Source organism: Sciurus vulgaris (genome assembly GCF_902686455.1).
Source record: "Sciurus vulgaris genome assembly, chromosome: 4".
NCBI classification, from domain to species: domain Eukaryota; kingdom Metazoa; phylum Chordata; class Mammalia; order Rodentia; family Sciuridae; genus Sciurus; species Sciurus vulgaris.
In genome coordinates this window covers 53,289,118-53,308,230 of record NC_136464.1, presented here as the reverse complement: position 1 = coordinate 53,308,230, position 19,113 = coordinate 53,289,118, and the positions used below count along the sequence as shown (strand labels likewise).

General features: G+C 32.9%; 1 protein-coding gene across 5 annotated transcripts in view; it reads left to right on the top strand.

The window, feature by feature from the left end:
• The window catches only part of ADK (adenosine kinase), a 499,304-nt gene that overhangs the window by 130,755 nt on the left and 349,436 nt on the right, over positions 1-19,113 (top strand). For all 5 annotated transcript variants that reach the window (XM_079135963.1, XM_079135961.1, XM_079135964.1 and 2 more), the window contains one exon: positions 12,213-12,291. In XM_079135963.1, the coding sequence (XP_078992089.1) occupies positions 12,213-12,291 (79 nt within the window). The remainder of the gene's footprint in view (positions 1-12,212; positions 12,292-19,113) is intronic.

Below are 19,113 nucleotides of genomic sequence, written 5' to 3'. Positions count from 1 at the left end.
GCTGTTCTTTAATATAGAGCTCTTAAGAATGAATATCTTAAGACATTCTCCAGATGTTTTAAACTTTAGCAAACTTTGTGGTTTTCTTTATTGGAATCTTTGTTTGTAGTATTTGGAAGATGAAAGAAAATATCTTCTCAGTATCTAAACACTTTTCATATTGGTTTTAAATGTCTTGCTGCAAAGGCATGCATAAAATAAAACTTCTACATTGGTTTTAAAAGGTAATATCAAAATGAGAATTGTATTAACAGTAATATAAAAAGAATGTTGTATGTGGTTTTGAATTTACATTGCCGTGTGGTTAGTATTTGTTTTGTGTAGCAGCAACATTTTGTTAATTGTTTAATAGTTTATTTAGTAGATTTTTTGTTCTTCATTCCTTAGTACAGTGGGAATTGAGAATGCATCACACATCTTCTAAACTATTGAGAAGTTTGAGCTTATAATTTAATATATGTCAATCTTTAGTTCCTTTTTTTAAGGATTATAGCCTAATTGATAATTCTCTTCAACACCAACAACTCAGTTATTCCTCTTCAATGATAAAAGTACTTGGTAACATTTATTGAATGCTTACTTCAAAGTAAATATCATTAAAAGGTTGAAATAGTGCATACATATATCCCCCACCCCCATTCACACACATTACACTGAGGGAAAGCAATGAATAGCATCTTATTTGATCTCATTTGTTTATACTTGATTTTGTTGCTCTCACTGGGCAACATTATAGCTGTGTGTTGGCCTAACATTTACATGTTATGATTAAATTTCTATCTAGAAATGAAGTTCTAAATTATTGTTTTTATGAATTCTTTTGCCTTAATTTTCTTTATATTGTAATGTTCAACATAGGTACAATGGACATAGACAAAAATAAAATCAATGTTAAATCCTTTTTTAAAATATTTAAGGGAAACCTGTTTTCATTAAAATCTGTAAAAGTCTGTAGTTCTACTCGCTCTCAAAAATTTAACAGCAGCAACTGGAAGGCTGCTGGAGGAACACTCATCAGCAAAATGAAGAAGACAGAGTTAAGAGTATATTTAAAGATAAATCAGGAGGAAGGGGGAATGCTCATTTTATCCTTCCATAGTTTGTCCATCCAGCCATATTCATTCATCTCATTTTCTTTTTAGTGTGTACCCAGTATCTGTCCGACATTATGCTTAAATACAGCAGAATATAAATTAAGAAAGTCTTTTATGCCATGTTTTTACAAATGAGGAAAATTACTAATTTCAGAGAATTTAAATTCCTTTCCCCATCATACAATTAAATGATAATGAGATTAAAACCAGGCCCGACACCAGAACCTTTACTTTTAACCATTAAGGAATGCTGCCTACCCTAATACTTGTGATATCAAATCATAAACCAGTATCAGGTCAGTATTATATGTCCTTACTAAGGAATTTGAGTATGGTGGACCTTCTTTCCTTCCTCCTTTCCCTCTCCTCTTTCCCACCTTCCTTCTTGAAATTCTGCCTTCTCTTGTTTCTTTTTTCTGGCAGGTGGCTGTTTTCAATCCCTCTTTGTTGGTACCTTTTCCTCTTAAATATCATTATTCGGTTCCATTCGCTGGGTCCGTCTGGTGTATCTGGACATGGGTTTTTGTTGTTTGTTTATTTGTCTACCCTGTTTGGAGTTTTGTGAGATTCTTAAATCTGTAAGAATATGTTTTTAGTTAAATTTGGAAACCAGCCCCCTTCATTCCTCCCTTTCTTCCCTTCCCTTCTTTCCCTTTCCCTCTTTCTTTCCCTCTTCCCTTCCCTTTCTTCCCTTCCTTCCTTTGCAGAGGATTTGACACAGGACACTGTGCAGGCTAGGCAAATACTCTACTACTGAGCACATTCCCTGCTCAAATTCAGGAATTTTTAAACCATTATTTAATTTGTTTTCTTTTGTGCATTGCACTTTTTCTTTTCTGGAATTAAGAGGATAAAAATGTTAGTTCTTTTGGTACTTTTCACAGGTCTCGAGTAATTGTTCAGGTTTTGAAAAACTCTTTTTTCCGTATGTTGCTCAAATTGGAAAATTTTAATTGCTTTATCTTTTGTGGGGTGCGGATACTGGGGATTGAACTCAGAGGCACTTGACCACTGAGCCACATCCCCAAGCCTATTTTGTATTTTATTTAGAGACAGGGTCTCACTGAGATGCTTATAGCACCTCACTTATGCTCAGGCTGCCTTTGAACTCCTGATCCTCCTGCCTCAGCCTCATGAGCCAGTAATTGCTTTATCTTTTTAGTATATTGACTTAGTTCTGTTTTCTCCATTTTGCTTTTGAGTCAATCTGGTGAGTTTTAAAGATTCAGTCTCTGAATTTTAATTTCCAAATTTTCATTTGGTCTTTTCTATATCTTCTTTGCTGAGCCTTCATCCTCTTCCCCCCGCTGCCCTCTGATATTTCAAGAGTCCTAGTACTTTGAGGTTCCCTGGAGCTCTCCTTTTGGTCCTTTAACCAGACAACTACGTGTTTATTTTTCCACTATTGATGAATACTTCCTATTACTTTACCCAGATCTGGGGCTAAGGAGTAGACAGATACAGAGGGAATAATCTAATTTTAGATCTAGCTAATGAATTCTTATTTCACACACCAAACTATTGTTTTAGATGTGTATTTTTAACTAGATGTTTATTTTACCCATGATTTTCAATGCTTTGAAGAAATTCTTCATTCATCTAGTTTTTTGTGCATCCTTCATTTGTTCCTTTGAAAATATAGTTATTTTGAAGTGCCCTTCTTGAATTTCAGCATATAAATAGTTCTTGAATCTTTTTCTTTTTTCCTTTTTTAAAAAAGTCATTCTTCTTGGCATAACTTTCAGTTGTTTATTGTTTACTTGACAGTGTTTATATAGATCCTTCAGATTGTATCTTCCACCAGTGTTCATCCTTTTTTCTGTGAGACCCATACAGAGTGAGGGTAATGTTGATCCCTTAATAATTATCAGGGATTAAGCTAGGTCAAAGATGATTTTCAGTTTTGATTGTTCAGTCTACCCTGTTTGCCTCTGCTCCTGTAGCCCAAACCTCTGGGACTTCTAAACGAGACCAGTGTTTTTGTTTTGTTTTGTTTTGTTTTTTTGTCCCATCAACTCTGAAATAGTCTACCAGAACGAGGACACAGCTGCTCTTTGGGGTTCCAGGTACATTCTTTATTCTTCTGCCCCACATACCTTCAGAATTTGACAACCTCCTCAATGGAGAAACTGATATATTGTTCTAGACTTTTAGTTTCCCATTTTATAACTTTAGTCTTATGTAACTGTTAAAATCCCTACTCTTTTTATTCCCTTTCCCTCTATCCCATCCCTGTCTTCTACTAAACCCAAAGTCTGAATTTTCAGCTTCTAGATTTAACCAGTGTAGATAGATATATGGTCTCCCCCATACCCCTCAAAAGAGTTCTTACAGATCCTTAGTAGTTTTTATTCTCCACTCCTTCTAGGGTTTTCATTGTTTTTAGTTTCTCTTTTCTGGCCTGTCTTTTGTAAGCAACTACCAGAGTGAGAGAATTTTTTTTTTTTTTTAGGTGATTTTGTTTAATTTCTTTAGCTTACCATGAAGTTTAAGAATTCAGGTGTGTTATGGAACAAACTGGCTGTGTGTTTGAGGTTGGGAAATGTCTCTCTAACCTCGTTTTCTTGGCTGCAAATGTGGGCAGGTGGGACAGAAAACTGCTAGTTCTGGTCTACCCTGTGAACAGTTCTCACTTCTCTGGAAATTTATCCACTTTGTCCTTGTTGCTTCCCAAACTCTTTGTCCCTCAACAATATGAGTTATGATTTTTTGGACTTTCTAGTTGTTGTCAGTAGGAATGTTGACTGTGATGCACTGTATGCTCCTGAGAACTAGAAGTTTAATGTTATATTTTGGTAGGGATTTTACACGTTTGTTCCTGTTGAGTGATATGTTTTAAAGTTTGGTAGAGAGAAATAATTAGTTATTGCCGGTGGGAGGAGAGAATAACTTGTATTTTGGAACTGCCTTTGGACATGTGGGTAACATTCTAGATTTTACCAAAAGACTGCATATGTCATTTTGAGAACTACTATTTTATATTATTTTTTCCCTTACATCTGTTTTTTCCTTGTATGGTTTAAAACTAAATGTCAAACAGTTAACTGTTTAGTGAAAATTATAAATTGGCTTAGTGAAATTCTGTGGTGTTTTTATAATGGGTGAAAACCTAAGACACCTGTCATTTAGGAATAATCATTTTAATCATCTGTATATGTACAAAGTGCTTTTCAACAGTATATTTGATTATCTCACATGCAAAGAACTTCATCTACAAAGTTATGAATGGGACTAATTAAACTTTTAAACATTTTAGAATTGAATAAGGGCTTATCTAAGTAACACATGCTTACAACCACTTTCTTATCAATATCAAAGAAAATAAAATTAGAGGTTAGAGAAATACCTTTAAATTACGTGAACTAATGAACTAATCATTTAACCCTAGTTTTGAATGACTTACTTTGTCCATTTTTTAAAAATATGCTTAAATATAAACAGATGTGAGAAATGTTCTTTTGGCTTTTATCAAACTGACATTTAAGTGAATTTTTTTCAACCTCACCAAACATTTGTGGTCAGTGATTTCAGAGCTTTGAATCTTAAATTTTGCCTGTGTAACCCTGTCTCCATGTTATTCTATTAGCATTTGATGTTAATAAGTGTACCTGTTTAGAATTACTTATACTTTAAATTTATTATTTGTTTAGATGGAGAAGTCTAGGAGAGAACTTCATTTAAAAAATTCCCCTTGGCAGTTATGAATGCCTTCTTAAGGAAGTTAAATTTTTGGTTTTTCTATAAAGATTCGTCTTATTACTCATACATCTGTCTTCATGAAATATTTAACATTGTTGATGTTTATTTCTGTCTGTAGTGATGTTAGCACAAACTGTGTCTTTTCTTCAGGTATATGATGAACACACTTTCTGTCTTTCTCTATTTCTCTTATTCTTCCTGAGTTTGGAGTAATACAGTAGCTTTAGTTTCTGTGAAAATGAAAAACAGTTTCTTTTCATAGAACTAGAAATGATGAGTGTTGGGTTTTGCCCATTTTTCAGGTGCTAATTCTTATATCTTCCTTAAATACTTTTTTCCATAAAAGAATAATCATTGCTACATTTAGGGTGTAATCATGAAATCTTTTTTATTTTAAGAACCTTTTGCTTCTTGTTCACTAAGTGAAAAAATTACACATTAAAAATTAAACTTTTTTTTCCTGTGCTTTGATTTCTGTTCTCCCTTTATTTTCCTTATTCTTCTTTTAATTTTCTTCTGGCCTTTTAGGTTACATTTTTCTGGGTGCATCCTAAAAATAATTAAGCCACAGCTACCTTTTATTAAAATAATTCATTTAGTTTCAGGTAACAGGGTATTTTTTGTAAATATTCTTATTTTTATTTTTTACAATCTTAATGTTTCCCTCATTATTAGATGGATATTCTTCCTGAGTCTTTTTTTCCACAACTTACCTATTAGTTGTGAAGAATCTATCAAAAGTCATTTAAAGCTTAGAGGGTAATGAATCTGAATTCCCTCATCATTTTCAACACAAATATAATCACACATAACCTGCACCTTCAGAATTGCTAGAAGACAGAACATACTAATAATTGAATTTTTTATAAGTAAAGGAACCAAAGATCTTATTCCAGTATTTTCATCTGAACATTTGTACAGCCTAGGGAGGTTTAATAGACTATAAGAAAGAGGAGTAGAGTATTTAAAATTTACATAAAGAACAGACTGTATCACTTCTGAAAGAAAAACACCACAAATTTCAGACGTGTTTTGGGCAGAGGGAAGGATCAGGCAGGTACTCTTTCCAGTACACCATCCCTAGTTCATTCTAGTTAGGAACTTGTTCAGTAGGGGATACTGAACTATGTCCTGGACCTCAGTGCTGGGCATCTAACTGAAAGAAGGGAGATATACAGTGGGAAGATAAGGAATGAGAGAAGAAAATGGCACTAGATTGGAATTAGATATATCTGTATGAGCCTGTGCATTCTAATGATTTTAGAGGTACAAAGTACATCTTAGGAAGTTCCCACTGAGGTATTATAAGTGTTAGAAGTGCATGATATACAGCCTACTACGAAATTATTCTGAAAAACTACATATTTGTCTATGATCTATAGAGAATAAAGTCTATAAAATGTTAAATATTGGTAAATTTGGTTAAAGGTGTGCAGCTGTTTGTTGTAAGAGGCTTTTAGCACTTTGATAACACTGAGACTATTTCAGAATCAGAAGTTTAGAAAACAGATCACTAAAAGTCTTAAGTTTGTAGCTTTATTTGGATAATGGTATTAATTTTACTTATCTCAAGATTATTTTGAGTTCTAAATGTGTTTTACATGTGTCTTTCTGTACCCACGTATATGTCTTCTATATAGGTAGGTATTTCAATCTGTATACATATATACATACATGATAACAGATGAAGGAATGAATATATAGGTAGGTAGATCTGATTTTTCAGAATTTCCTTGGTTGTTTCCTTAAGGGTGTGTGTATGTGTGTGTGTGTGTACACATGTATATATGTGTATGTATGTCAGACTTGTTAAGTATGTTGAAGTGTAATTTCCATATAATAAAGTTCACCCTTTAAAGTATAATATATATAATAAAATTCACCCTTTAAATGTATAAAATTATTTGACTTCTGAAAAATACTTACATTGTGTAATCATGACAAAAATAGAAATTTTTCATTGCCCTTAAGACTCATTCTTCCTCATAATTAGTTTTCTTTCCTGTCCTTCCTCTCTGACAGCTGATTTTTGTCCCTGTTGTTTTGTCTTATCCAGAGTGTCAGAAGAATGGAATCATATTATATGTAACCCTTTTATATCTGACTTCTTTGACAAAAGTATAGTGGTTTTGAGGATCAGCCATGTTGTGGAAGGTATTAGTTGTGCATTTCTTCTTATTGCTTAGTAGTATTCCTTGAATTAATTTTTTGCAGTTTGTCTATTTGCTAATTGATGGATGGATATTTGGTTGTTTCAAGTATTTGGAAACAATACAGCTGTTAAAATGATTGGGTACTTGAGATCTCTAGCCAGTAAATTTTTTAATTTTCTAAGAAATTGCCAAACTGCTGTACCATTTTGCATTTCCATCAGCAATGTATGAGAGTTTCACTAGTTTTGAATCCTTGGCAGCATTTAGTATTTTCTCCAATATCATTAGCTTTTTAAAAAGTCTTTTTTTTTTTTAAATTTATTTTTATTTTTACAGACCATTTTGATTTATTGTGCACAAATGGGGTACAACTTTTTGCTTCTGTGGTTGTACATGATGTAGATTCACACCATTCAGGTAATCATACATGTACATAGGGTAATAATGAAAAAGCCTTTTTAATAGGTGTATCTCCTTATGATTTTTTTAATGACTAATAATATTGAGATCTATTCTTAGGGTTAGGGATGTAGCTCAGTGCTTGTTTTAATCAGCTTTTCCACCACTGTGACCAAAAGACCTGTCAAGAACACTTGTATGCAGAAAAATCTTTGGGGCTCCAGTTTCAGAGATCATTTATTCTAGGCATCATGAGGGAAGAGCATCATGAAGGAAGAGTGTAGTGGAGGAAAGCAGCTTAGGACATGGCATCAGGAAGCAGAAAGAGTTCTACTCCTTGGAGACAAAATGTGAACGCCAAAGCCATGCCCACAGTGACCTCCAGCCACACCCTACCTGCTGACAGTTCATTCAAGTGAATTCATACACTGATGATTTTAGGCTTTCATAACCCAGTCATTTCACCTGTACACATTCTAGCATTGTCTCACATGTGAGGTTTTGGGGGATACCTCATACCTAAACTGTAACAATGCTCTAGCACTTGTCTGACGTGTCCATGGTCCAGGGTTTGATGTCTTGCGCCTCCCCCAAGTGTTTATTTGCCATCTGTATTTTTTTCTTGGGTAAAACTTTACTCTTTTGACCTATTCTTTACCAGATTGTTTTCTCATTGAGTTTTCAGAGTTATTTATATGTTCTGCACGATATATCCTTTTAAAAAATTATATTTATAACAAATATATAATCTTTCTATAAAAAAACGTTAATCTCCAGTGAAGAATAATTATTCAAAATGCCCCCACTTTCAACATTTTCTTATATATATATTTGTGTGTGTGTGTGTGTGTGTGTGTGTGTGTTTATTTTTTTGTTTGTTTGTTTTAGTTTTAGTTGTAGGTGGACACAATACCTTTATTTTATTTCCATGTGGTGCTGAGGATTGAACCCAGGGCCTCATGCATGCCAAGCGAGCGCTGTACCATTGAGCCACAATCCCAGCCCCCCACATTCTCTTTTAACTTTATAAATTCTACTAGACCATACTTAATCTTCAAATTATGGGTAAAATTGACTTTTTCATTCAGATTATTACGTAGGTACCACAGTCAATGGAATTAAGGATCTTGTGATTTTTTTTTTAATGTATAGTGCTTTTATATGCTTATATTAACATCTCCCAAAAAATATTTTTGTTCTGACTTGCCCTCCTAGTTTTCTTTATTTAAGATGCTAGCTAGCATTCTCAAGTGCTAACTTTTCTAAGTCGAATAGTCATACTACAGTGAATATGTTGATTTTCTGTTATCCAACTTCTTAAAACTATTTGAAAATCCTTTACTTTGTTCTGTATTATAACTTCATAAAGTCTTACAAAATGACTAGTATATTTAATTAATTAATTAATTAATTAATCATATTGGGAATTGAACTCAGGGGTGCTTTCCTACTGCGTTATATTTTTAGTCCTTTTTCTTTTTCTTTTCAGACAGTTTTGCTCAGTTGCTTAGGGACTTATTAAGTTGCTGAGACTGGCCTTGAACTTGAGATCCTTCTGCTTCAGCCTCCTGAGTTGCTGGGATTACAGACATAGGCCATCTTATTTGGCATGACTAGTATATTTTAATGACGACTAAAAAAAGTCACTGTTCATTCAATGTGACATCATATTTCTTCCATTAAATTTTTCAGTCACCTTCCTGTAATTTGTCTGCTATGTTGTAGTTAGTGTAATAATTATTGCTTTTGAAAAAGTTAATGTTTTGTAATATACCACCCTGCATTTATTTCCATTAATACTTAGGCCTTGATTTCAGTGCCAAATGACTTTTGTTGGAAATGATGAATTATGTTCAGTTGCCTGTGTTTACTTTGGTCATTTAGTCACTGCTGTTCTACAAGTAGCTCTTGATCTAGCAATATTATTATTATTTTTACAGTGCTGAGGATCAAACCCAGGGCCCAATTCATGCTTAGCAAGCTGTTTACTGCGGAGCTACATCCCCAGCACCAGCAACATTAGCTTTCTTTTTAACAGAAGTCAGTGCTGTCTTTGTTTTAGCAGACTTGAAATTTCCATACTGGATCATTTCATTTGATACCTTTTCTTGTATTTGGAATAACTCTGAAACGGTCCAATATCTCAAGAAATTTAATACTAAACTAGCTTGTTTAAACCTTTACCACATTAGTCATTAGACTTGAAAGCTTCTCTGCTTCCTTGTACTATTCTTCTCAAAAGCAAAGCAGATCTTTAGATAGCTGTTAATATTGTTCAGCAATTGTAATCGTTATATATGAAGTATTTGGAGATATTTTATATGATAGTGGAAAGCATTACTTAGAATTTAAATTCTCTTATATACTGTCAAAACAAGTGTTAAAACTCATTTTGAATGGTAAGGTATGATTTTTTCTTCTAAGGTTAGTCCTTAAAAAATTCTGAATTATTTTCCAGTGACATGAATTTTTATTTAAAAGTGTGCTTTAGTTAAAATATTTTCATTACAAAATAAATATAAACCTGATCAAATGATAGAAAGTACAAAAGGGAAAAGACATAATAAAAGTGCTGTACACATGTTAATCTATTTCTTATTTTTCTTTGAATTTTAAAGAAAAAGTACTAATCATGTTGAATACATTTTTACATTTTTGGTAATGTCATTAAAGAGTAAATACAGGGGTCCTGTATTATATTTTACTTTTCATAAACTACAGATGTTCACATTTTGATATTTTGACTTTGTCTTAATTTGCTTCCCTTATTTTAATACATTTTAATATATTCATTCACTCCATACTCTTCATATCTTTGTAATATCATAATTTTCTGTAATAGTGAAACATATAAATACCAATAATATTACAAGCTTTATTGTATTTTTTCAGTGATAATTATCATAATTTATTTAATCATTTCTTTTTCTTTTGAATATTTACATTGTTTTTGGTCTTATTACATATTACAGTAGGATGAGCAACTTTAACATACTTATGCATAGCATCTGTTATGATTTGGATTACTTTCATGGGGTAGAGTTCCCCAATCAATAGAATTTTACAATAATAGGGAATAGACATTTTTGTGACTCATGATATATAGTGCCAAATTTCTTTCAAAAAGAGTTCTATCACTACTATTGTACGATTATGTCAACTTTTTCATATCCCCACTAGTGCTGAATATTATAATTTGTATACTTAGCTAATTAGTTGTGTAGATGTATGCATTGATTACTAGCATGAAGGGGTTCATTAGTTTTCAACATTAATGCGTTATTTTTTTCTTTTGTTTTTTGTTCATTTGTCCATTTATCTGAGCCTTAATATTTTTCTTTCTCTTTTGTGTAAGCACTTAACTTTTGGTGAAATAACCTTTTTTCTTATTAAACATTCTCTTTTTGTTACATTTAAATTTTTTTTGGTTTTGCTTTTGTATAGAAAAGCTTTACATTTTGTTGTAAAGCTGGTTGTGGTACTGGGTGCAGTGGTGCACTCCTGTAATCCCTGCAGCTGGAGAGGTTGAGGCAGGAGGATAGCAAGTTCAAAGCTAACCTCAGCAACTTAGCTAGGCCCTAAGCAACATAGCGAGACCCTGTCAAAATAAAAAATAAAAAGGGCTGGGGAGGGAGTTGGGGTTGTAGCTCAGTGGTAGAGCTCTTGTGTGACATGTGTTAGGCACTGGGTTTGATTCTCTGTACCACATATAAACAAATAAAGGTCCACTGACAACTAAAATAATATTTTAAAAAAGAGGTGTGGCTGGGGATGTGGTTCAGTGGTTAAACACCCCTGGATTCAGTCCCTAGTACCAGGAAAATAAGTAAAAGCAAAGTTGGTTGTGATGATGTTGGAATGTACACTTTAAGTGGATGAATTGTGTGGTACGTGAATTTATATTTTTGAAAAATTGTGAGGACAAAAAGAAAGAAAGAGGGAAGGATGAAGGGAGATGAAGAGCGAAGATGTTGGTAGTTTTGGAATTTATATATACGTCAAAATAGGGAGGTCTTTACCATGACACTGATATGCTTAAATTTCACCCCTGTGAGTAAGGCGCAAGTAGTTGGGAAACCACCCTAATTTTCCAAATAGTGTTTATTTAAAGTAATTACTCTTTCTTTGTTGTGTCTCCTAGCACTGCTTCCTCAATTTTATTGCATTTGCTTTCTGTTATGCTAAAATGTTATTTTTCAAATTTGCAGTCTGTTTGTGGCATCTTTCCTTACAATGCTGATATGCTTTGGTTCATTTTGTGTGTGTATATTTTTTATAAATTTATGCTTTATATATATGTATATACACACACACATATATAAACTTTTTTTTACTTTCAGTAAGATGTAGAAGAGGAAGGAAAATGTTTCATCATCTCTCTTGAAGTTTAAGGTTTTGATTTTTATGCCTCTTAAACTGATTCCAAGGGTTGCAGTAATAAATGAAATTTTTGTTTCTATAGAAAACTCTCATAGTTATGTTGAATGAGGAAAAAGGTTTCTGTATGTTTATAGTTAATAAGTAATTCTGAGACTGGGATTTGATTTTGACTTACTGGTTTGCCATATGTGACCTTTGTTTGGTAATATATGAATTTTATTTTTACTTTGTTTCTTGTAATGGTTAATTACAGAGTCTATATATTTAAATTCTCATAGTTGTACATTTATAGGAATATTTCTTAAATGTAGAAATTTAGTTTGCCATACAAAACTTTAGTTTATTTCTTTAATATATAATTTTTAATTTTACTAATTTTATTCTATTTTTTCACTAATTTTATTTTAATGTACTTTTAGTCAGAAAAATTTACATTGTGACTTTGAAATATGCTAACATATTTTTTTGTACTGTGATTTCCTCATAGGTTTGATGAACTTGTAAAAAAATTCAAAGTTGAATATCATGCTGGTGGCTCTACCCAGAATTCAATTAGAGTGGCTCAGGTTGGTTAATTATTTTAAAAATTAAAAAGAAAAAGATTCAAAATGATTCTAAACTTCTGAGAATTTTGTATAATTGTTCCAATCTATATTTTATTGCTATAGAATAGTTATATCTATTTTGAATTGGGAATTTAATAGTCAATGCCCATCTAATAAGCAAAAATTATTTAAATTGCTATTTCTTGGGTGATTGTTAAAGTTGAACATCTTTTAATGTTTATTGTTCATTTACATTTTTCTTAGGCATTTGTAACCATTTTTACTATTGATTTTATAATTTTTTTTACATGTTAATGATTTGTAGACATACTTCAGATTTTGTGGATAACCTCCGTTTTGATCAAATAAATTGAAAGTATTCCTTGTTTGTTATTAGATTAACTTTGCATATGTCTTTTACTATGCCAAATTTCTTAATGTAACTTTCAGTGTTTCTAATGTAATTAAACTTTATGGCTTCTGAAGCTGGATGTGATGGCATACACCACTAACCCAACTACTTGGGAGGCTGAAGCATGAGGATTGCAAGTTTGATGCTAGCCTGAGCAACATAGTGAGACCTTGTCTTAAAATCAAAGAACGAAACTGTGTAACTTCTCACACTGTGGCACTGGTCTAGGTGTCTGTCAATGGACAAATGGATAAAGAAAATGTGGTTTATATACACAATGTAGTTTTATTCAGCCATAAAGAAAAATGAAATTATGTCATTTGCAGGAAAATGGATAGAACTTGAAAATATTATGTTAAGCAGATTAAGCCAAACTCAGAAGATCGAGCATCATGTTTTCTTTCATATTTGGAAGCTAGAGAGGAAAAAAGTAAAAGAAGTGTGGGGGAAATCTTAGGAAGATCAAAGGGAAAACAGTAGAGAAAAGAACCAAGGGAAGGGAGGAGTAGAGGAAAAGGAGAAATACTGAGGATTGAAAATTGGCCAAATTATGTCATTTGCACGTATGAATATATAATAACAAATCCCACCATTATGTACAACTGTAATTCACCAATAAAAAATATGAAAAAAAAAAACAAACTTTATAGCTTCTACATTTTATATAGTGCTTAGAAAGGGTATTTTTACTAGAAGATATGAAAAAATCTGCTTTATATATAGATATAAATATATGCATGTAGATATATATGTGTGCATCTGTCAAAATGTCTAAATTTGAGCATATCTTTTTATATACATATATGTTTATGTGGATGTATTATATGAATCTTACACCCATACCATCTAATGGGTAATTGAATAAACACATTTTGAGATATACTCTTTGGATTAACAGTCTAAGCTAATGTGGAGTTAATGAGTGTGTATTCCTTTTAAACTTCCTGCTTTGAAGGATATGAAAAAGCTTTATGTACCTCTGGTTCTTACCTCTGAATTTGAGAGCTAGGTCACAATCCTGCTCATTATAGTCATAAGTTAGTTCTCATTGATGGGGTAATTGTGATTTTTGTTGATAAATGCTTTCCCTTTCAATTCAATTAACTCCAAGGACCTTCAAGAACCAGAGAAGTGGAAAATTGAGAAATAAATACATATGATTGATTGACTGATTTATTTTGTTGCATTAAACATATAGTATATAATCATTCTACATAGAATGTTCAAATTCAAGTGTAGTATTATAATATTTTAGGTTGTAAAATGAATCTTTGATCATTTTTATGAAGAAACCTGAGGAGGACATCTTTGTAATTGTCAATTAATTTGTAAAACATCCTGTTGGTCACTGTTTGAACCCAGGTTAAATAGAAAAAAAGGTGTTTTCTTTTTTGTTCTTAAGATATTGTTAGTAGTCTGCTCTGGCTGTCATGACAAAGGACCACAGAGTGGATGGATTAAACAACAGAAATTTACTTTCTTACAGTTCTGGATGCTGAAAGTATAAGAACAGAGCTGTTTTCTTATGAGGACTTTCTTCATGGCTTCATAGATTTCTGCCTGTTATCCAGTTTATCCCCAGACTGTGTATGCACCTCTATTACTCTCTGATGTAGGGAAGGTGACCAGCCATCCCTCTTTGCCAGGGTTTTCTCAGTTTTAGCAGTAAAAGTCTTACATTCTAGGAAACTCCTGTGTAGAATACAAAAAGACACCTTTTTTATTTTGAGACAGGGTGTTGCTAAGTTGCTTAGGGTATTACTACGTTTCTGAGGCTGGCCTTGGACTGGAGTCCTCCTGTCTCAGCCTTCCGAGTTGCTGGGATTACAGGCATGTGCAACAATACCTGACATCCCTGGTCCTTTTTATTTTTATTTTTATTGTGAGACATAGTTTGGATAAGTTGCTGAGGGTTTTTCTAAATTGCTGTGATTTGTCTCAGCCTCTTGAATACTGGGATTATCCGCATGTATCACTGTGCTCAATTTGAAAGTAATACTTATTTGGTAAGACATGAATTATCCAACTCTTGTCGAACTCGTGATATTTCTGCCGAAGCTTCTCCAGTGGCTATGGTTACATGTGTGCACCCCTTTGCCTCCCGTTGTCAACTTTAATAAAAATAAAAACACCTAAGCTTATTTAGTAGCAGGTAAAAAACAAATACCACCCCCCACTCACATGTACATACATGCATCTCACCAGAAAAGTACAACAAAATTACATAGAACTTTCTCAGTTCCTTTCCTAAAACTTTAAGTTATTTGGAATCCATTTTTGATACTTCAAGTTCACTTACCTCTGTGCTTAAAAAAAAAAAAAAGGAGACAATTATATGATAAACAGAATAGAAAAACATTTGATACAAAGTAGATAGTTTTATAAAACTAAAAACTAATTCCTGAAATGTGTCTGAATACCTACTGTTGTTGGTAGGTACAATCCTAAGTATTCCTGAAGTACATGCTTTTGTTGGGGAGATACTTAGGTTGATGTCATTACAGTGTACTTGATACATCAGAGATACAGGTCAAAGTGGATTTTACTTTTGATTATATCCAGTTTTACCACACACCAAAGGATGATCTAATTGCTTTGATCAGTTCAGAGAATTACTATTGGAAATGAAGCACAAATAAAATTATTTTATGGGATAAAAAAAATTTCATTGTTTTATTGTGTATTGGTATACTGTGTTCAGTCACCTATAGTTATAATCTTAAAATGTTTTCGATTTGTTATCTTAAGAATATTCAATATGGTGTGTAAAATTTAATTATCAAAGAATTAACAAATGTTAAAATAAGAGGCCAGCATTGTGGCACATGACTATAAACCCAGTTTACTCAGAAGGCATAGGCAGGAAGATCAAGACCAATTTAGTGAGACCTTGTCTTGGGGGTGATGGGGAAGAGGACTCGGAGGTAGCTCAGTGTTAGAGCCCTTGCTTCACATATGTGGGATCCCGGGTTCAGTCTCCAGCATTACAAAAGAAAAATGTTAAAATAAATTATTGTATTTATTTTAACAAAATATTTAAAACATTTTTATATTTTCTCATTTAATTATTCTGTTATTATGTATTACCAGTTTTAAATGTTCTTATTGTTTAAATAATAGCATTTATGTAAACAGAAGTATTATAGAATCATAAATAATTACAAAAAAGTTCTATATTAGTTTGCTAGGGCTGTCATAACAATATACTAGAAAACAGGTGGCTTAATAGTAGCATTGGACAAGAATGGAGGAAGGAAGGACTGCATAGAGGGAAAAGAGGTGTGGGAAGGGTGGGGAGGAAGGGAAAAAATAACAATGAATTAAACAACATTACCCTATGTAAATTTATGATTATACAAATGGTATGCCTTTCTCCATGTACAAACAGAGAAACAACATGTATCTCATTTGTTTACAATAAAAAAAATAGTAACTTTGGGTCCTAATCTCTTCTTATAAGAACACTGGTCACATATGATTGGGGCGGACTGCAATGGCCTCATTAACCTAATTACCTTGCTGAGATCCTGTCTCTACAATACAGTACATTCTGTGGTAGTAGGAATTTGAGCCTCATTATTGTCCCAGAGATTTCCATCCCACTGTATAAGAATGAGCTGTGAGATGCTATGAAACCAAAGACAAGCAAAAAGTTCCAGGAATGCACAGTGTGCATTTTACTGGGGGACTTAATGTATAGGAGTTTGGTCAAGGAAGCCAGAAAGATCAGTGGATTCCCTGTGATTTGGGTCTGAGAAAGGGGACTTTTGTAATGGTCATTACTAAAATAACTTCATCCAAACCAAAATGTATCTTTTTTTTTTTTAAGCCGATATGAAATATATCAGGCACCATCCTAGTACTACTGGCACCTGAGTCCAGTTGTAAAGTTTTGCTTATCTTTCTAATACTTGTGGTTATTTATTGTATGCCAGGAAAACAGAGCAGGGTTACTTGGGGCAAGCATGGTGGTTACTACTCAAGTTGACTATAGTCAGGTCAAGCTGTATTCCTACATACAGTACATGATTATTACCTGGGGTGTGAGGGTTGTCATAGTTAAGGTTATTATAAAGTAATAACATTTGTATAATTGTTTATGGTATATGGTTGATTTTTGGTAGTATATTATTTTGATTCCCTTCTTTTCCTTTTCTGTATATTTTAGTTATTTTTGTTTACCTTTGGGGATTACAATTAACATCCCAAAATATCAACCTAATTTGAATAACAACAACTTAGTTTTAATAGTATCCAAACATACTGTTCCTTTACATCTTCATCCTCTCCTTTTACTTAGTTATTATTGATTATATCTTCATATATTTTGTACCTATTAATAGAGATTTATATTTGTACCTATTAACACAGGTTTGTACATTTACCTTTAAATCATACAGGAACCACAGAGGAATTATAAGGAGCTGAAGTAATTATACCAAAAAGATACTTATACCCCCATATTCATTGTAGCACTATTCAAAATAGTCAAAATAAGGAATCAATGTAGATACCATTCAGTGGATGAATGGATTAAGAAAATGTGTATCTATACAATGGAATGCTGTTCCGCCATAAAAAAAAGAGTAAAATCCTGTCATTTGCAACATCAGTGGAAGTGGAGAGATCATGTTAAGTGAAATAAGCCAGACACTGAAAAACAAATACTGTCTGTTCTCATTTATGGAAATCAGTAAGTCAGCCTTATGGAAGAATGGAATGGAATAGTGGTCATTAGAGATTGGGGAAGACAGAGAAGTGAGAGTCACAGAAGTTCCATAAGGGGCACTAGAAACAATGTGGAGAAATTACTTTTGGTTCTTCTTTAGCACAAAAGGGTAACTTGTTTAAAACAAGTATTTTAAAATCACTAGAAGAGTTTAAAAATTTCCAGCACATAAATCTAATGGTTGAAGAGATGGAAATGGTTATTACCCTGATTTGATCATTACATATTCTGTACTTGTATTGAAATAGAATAACATACCCCCAAAAGATGTATAGTATAATCTCAATTTTGAAAATAAATATTAAAAAAGGAATTTTAAATAAAAGATGAGTAAATAATGGAGTTGTTTTTTCTGACAAGAATAATTTTCTTTTTTCTTGAATTTTATTTTTACAGACTGCATTTTGATTTTTTTGTACACAAATGGGGTACAACTTTTCATTTTGTGGTGTACATGATGTAGATTTACACCATTTGTGTAATTATACAGAGTGATGATGTCTGTCTCATTTCACTATCTCTATCTTTCCTTCTCCTATCCGCTCCCCACTACCCCTATTCTTATGTATCATCATCCACTTAACAAAGAAAACATTCAGCCTTTAGTTTTTTGGGATTAGATTATTTCACTTAGCATGATATTCTCTAGCTCCATCCATTTACCTGCATATGCCATAATTTTATTCTTCTTTATGGCTGAATAATATTCCCTTGTGTGTATATACCACAGTTTCTTTATCCATTCATCTATTGAAGGGCATGTAGATTGGTTCCACAATCTAGCTGTTGTGAATTGAGCTGCTATAAACATTGATGTGGCTGTGTTTTTGTAGAATGCTGATTTTAAGTCCTTTGAGTTCAAACTGAGGACAGGATAACTGGGTCAAATGGTGGGTCCATTCCAAGTTTCCTGAGGAATCTCCATACTGTTTTTAATGAAATTTCTTGGTTACGTAGATTCATATCTTTTCAATCAAATTTCAAGTTTGGGACCATTATAATTTTAAATATTTTTTACTATTCTTTCTCATTTCTTCCCATAATGAATATGTTTGTCTGCTTGATGGTTGTTGCCTTGATATTTCTTTGAAGATGCTGACTTCACAAATATGCTCTCTTGGTATTTATTATATACTATTATCATTACACAGCGCGCGCGTGCACACGCGCACACACACACACACACACATACATACATATGAGAGAGAGAGAGAGACAGAGACAGAGAGACAGAGAGAGAGGGAGAGAGAGGGAGAGGAGGGTGTATGAGTGTCTGGTATGGCTATTCATAAAAATTATCTAAACTTTTGAAACATTAATTACCACATATTGAAACTTTACATTTTCTTAGCCCAGATCTACATAAAATATTACCTCTTTACTAACCTCTTGTATACTCTCTCAATCATTAGAGCCTAGAGGGCAAATAAGATTTGGTCTTCAACCTCCCATCCCCCAGCCCCATCCCTTGGCAATACTAGGGATTGAACACCCAGGATCACTTTACCACTGAACTATATCCCCAAGTCCTTTTTATTTTTTATCTTGAAACAGGGTCTTGCTAAGTCGCTGAGACTGTCCTTGAACTTGTGATTCTTCTTCCTCTGCTTCCTGTGTTGCGGGAATCAAGTGTGCACCATCATACCCTACTTTGGTCTTCATTTTAATGATCAGCATTCTGATTAAATAAGATAGGATATCA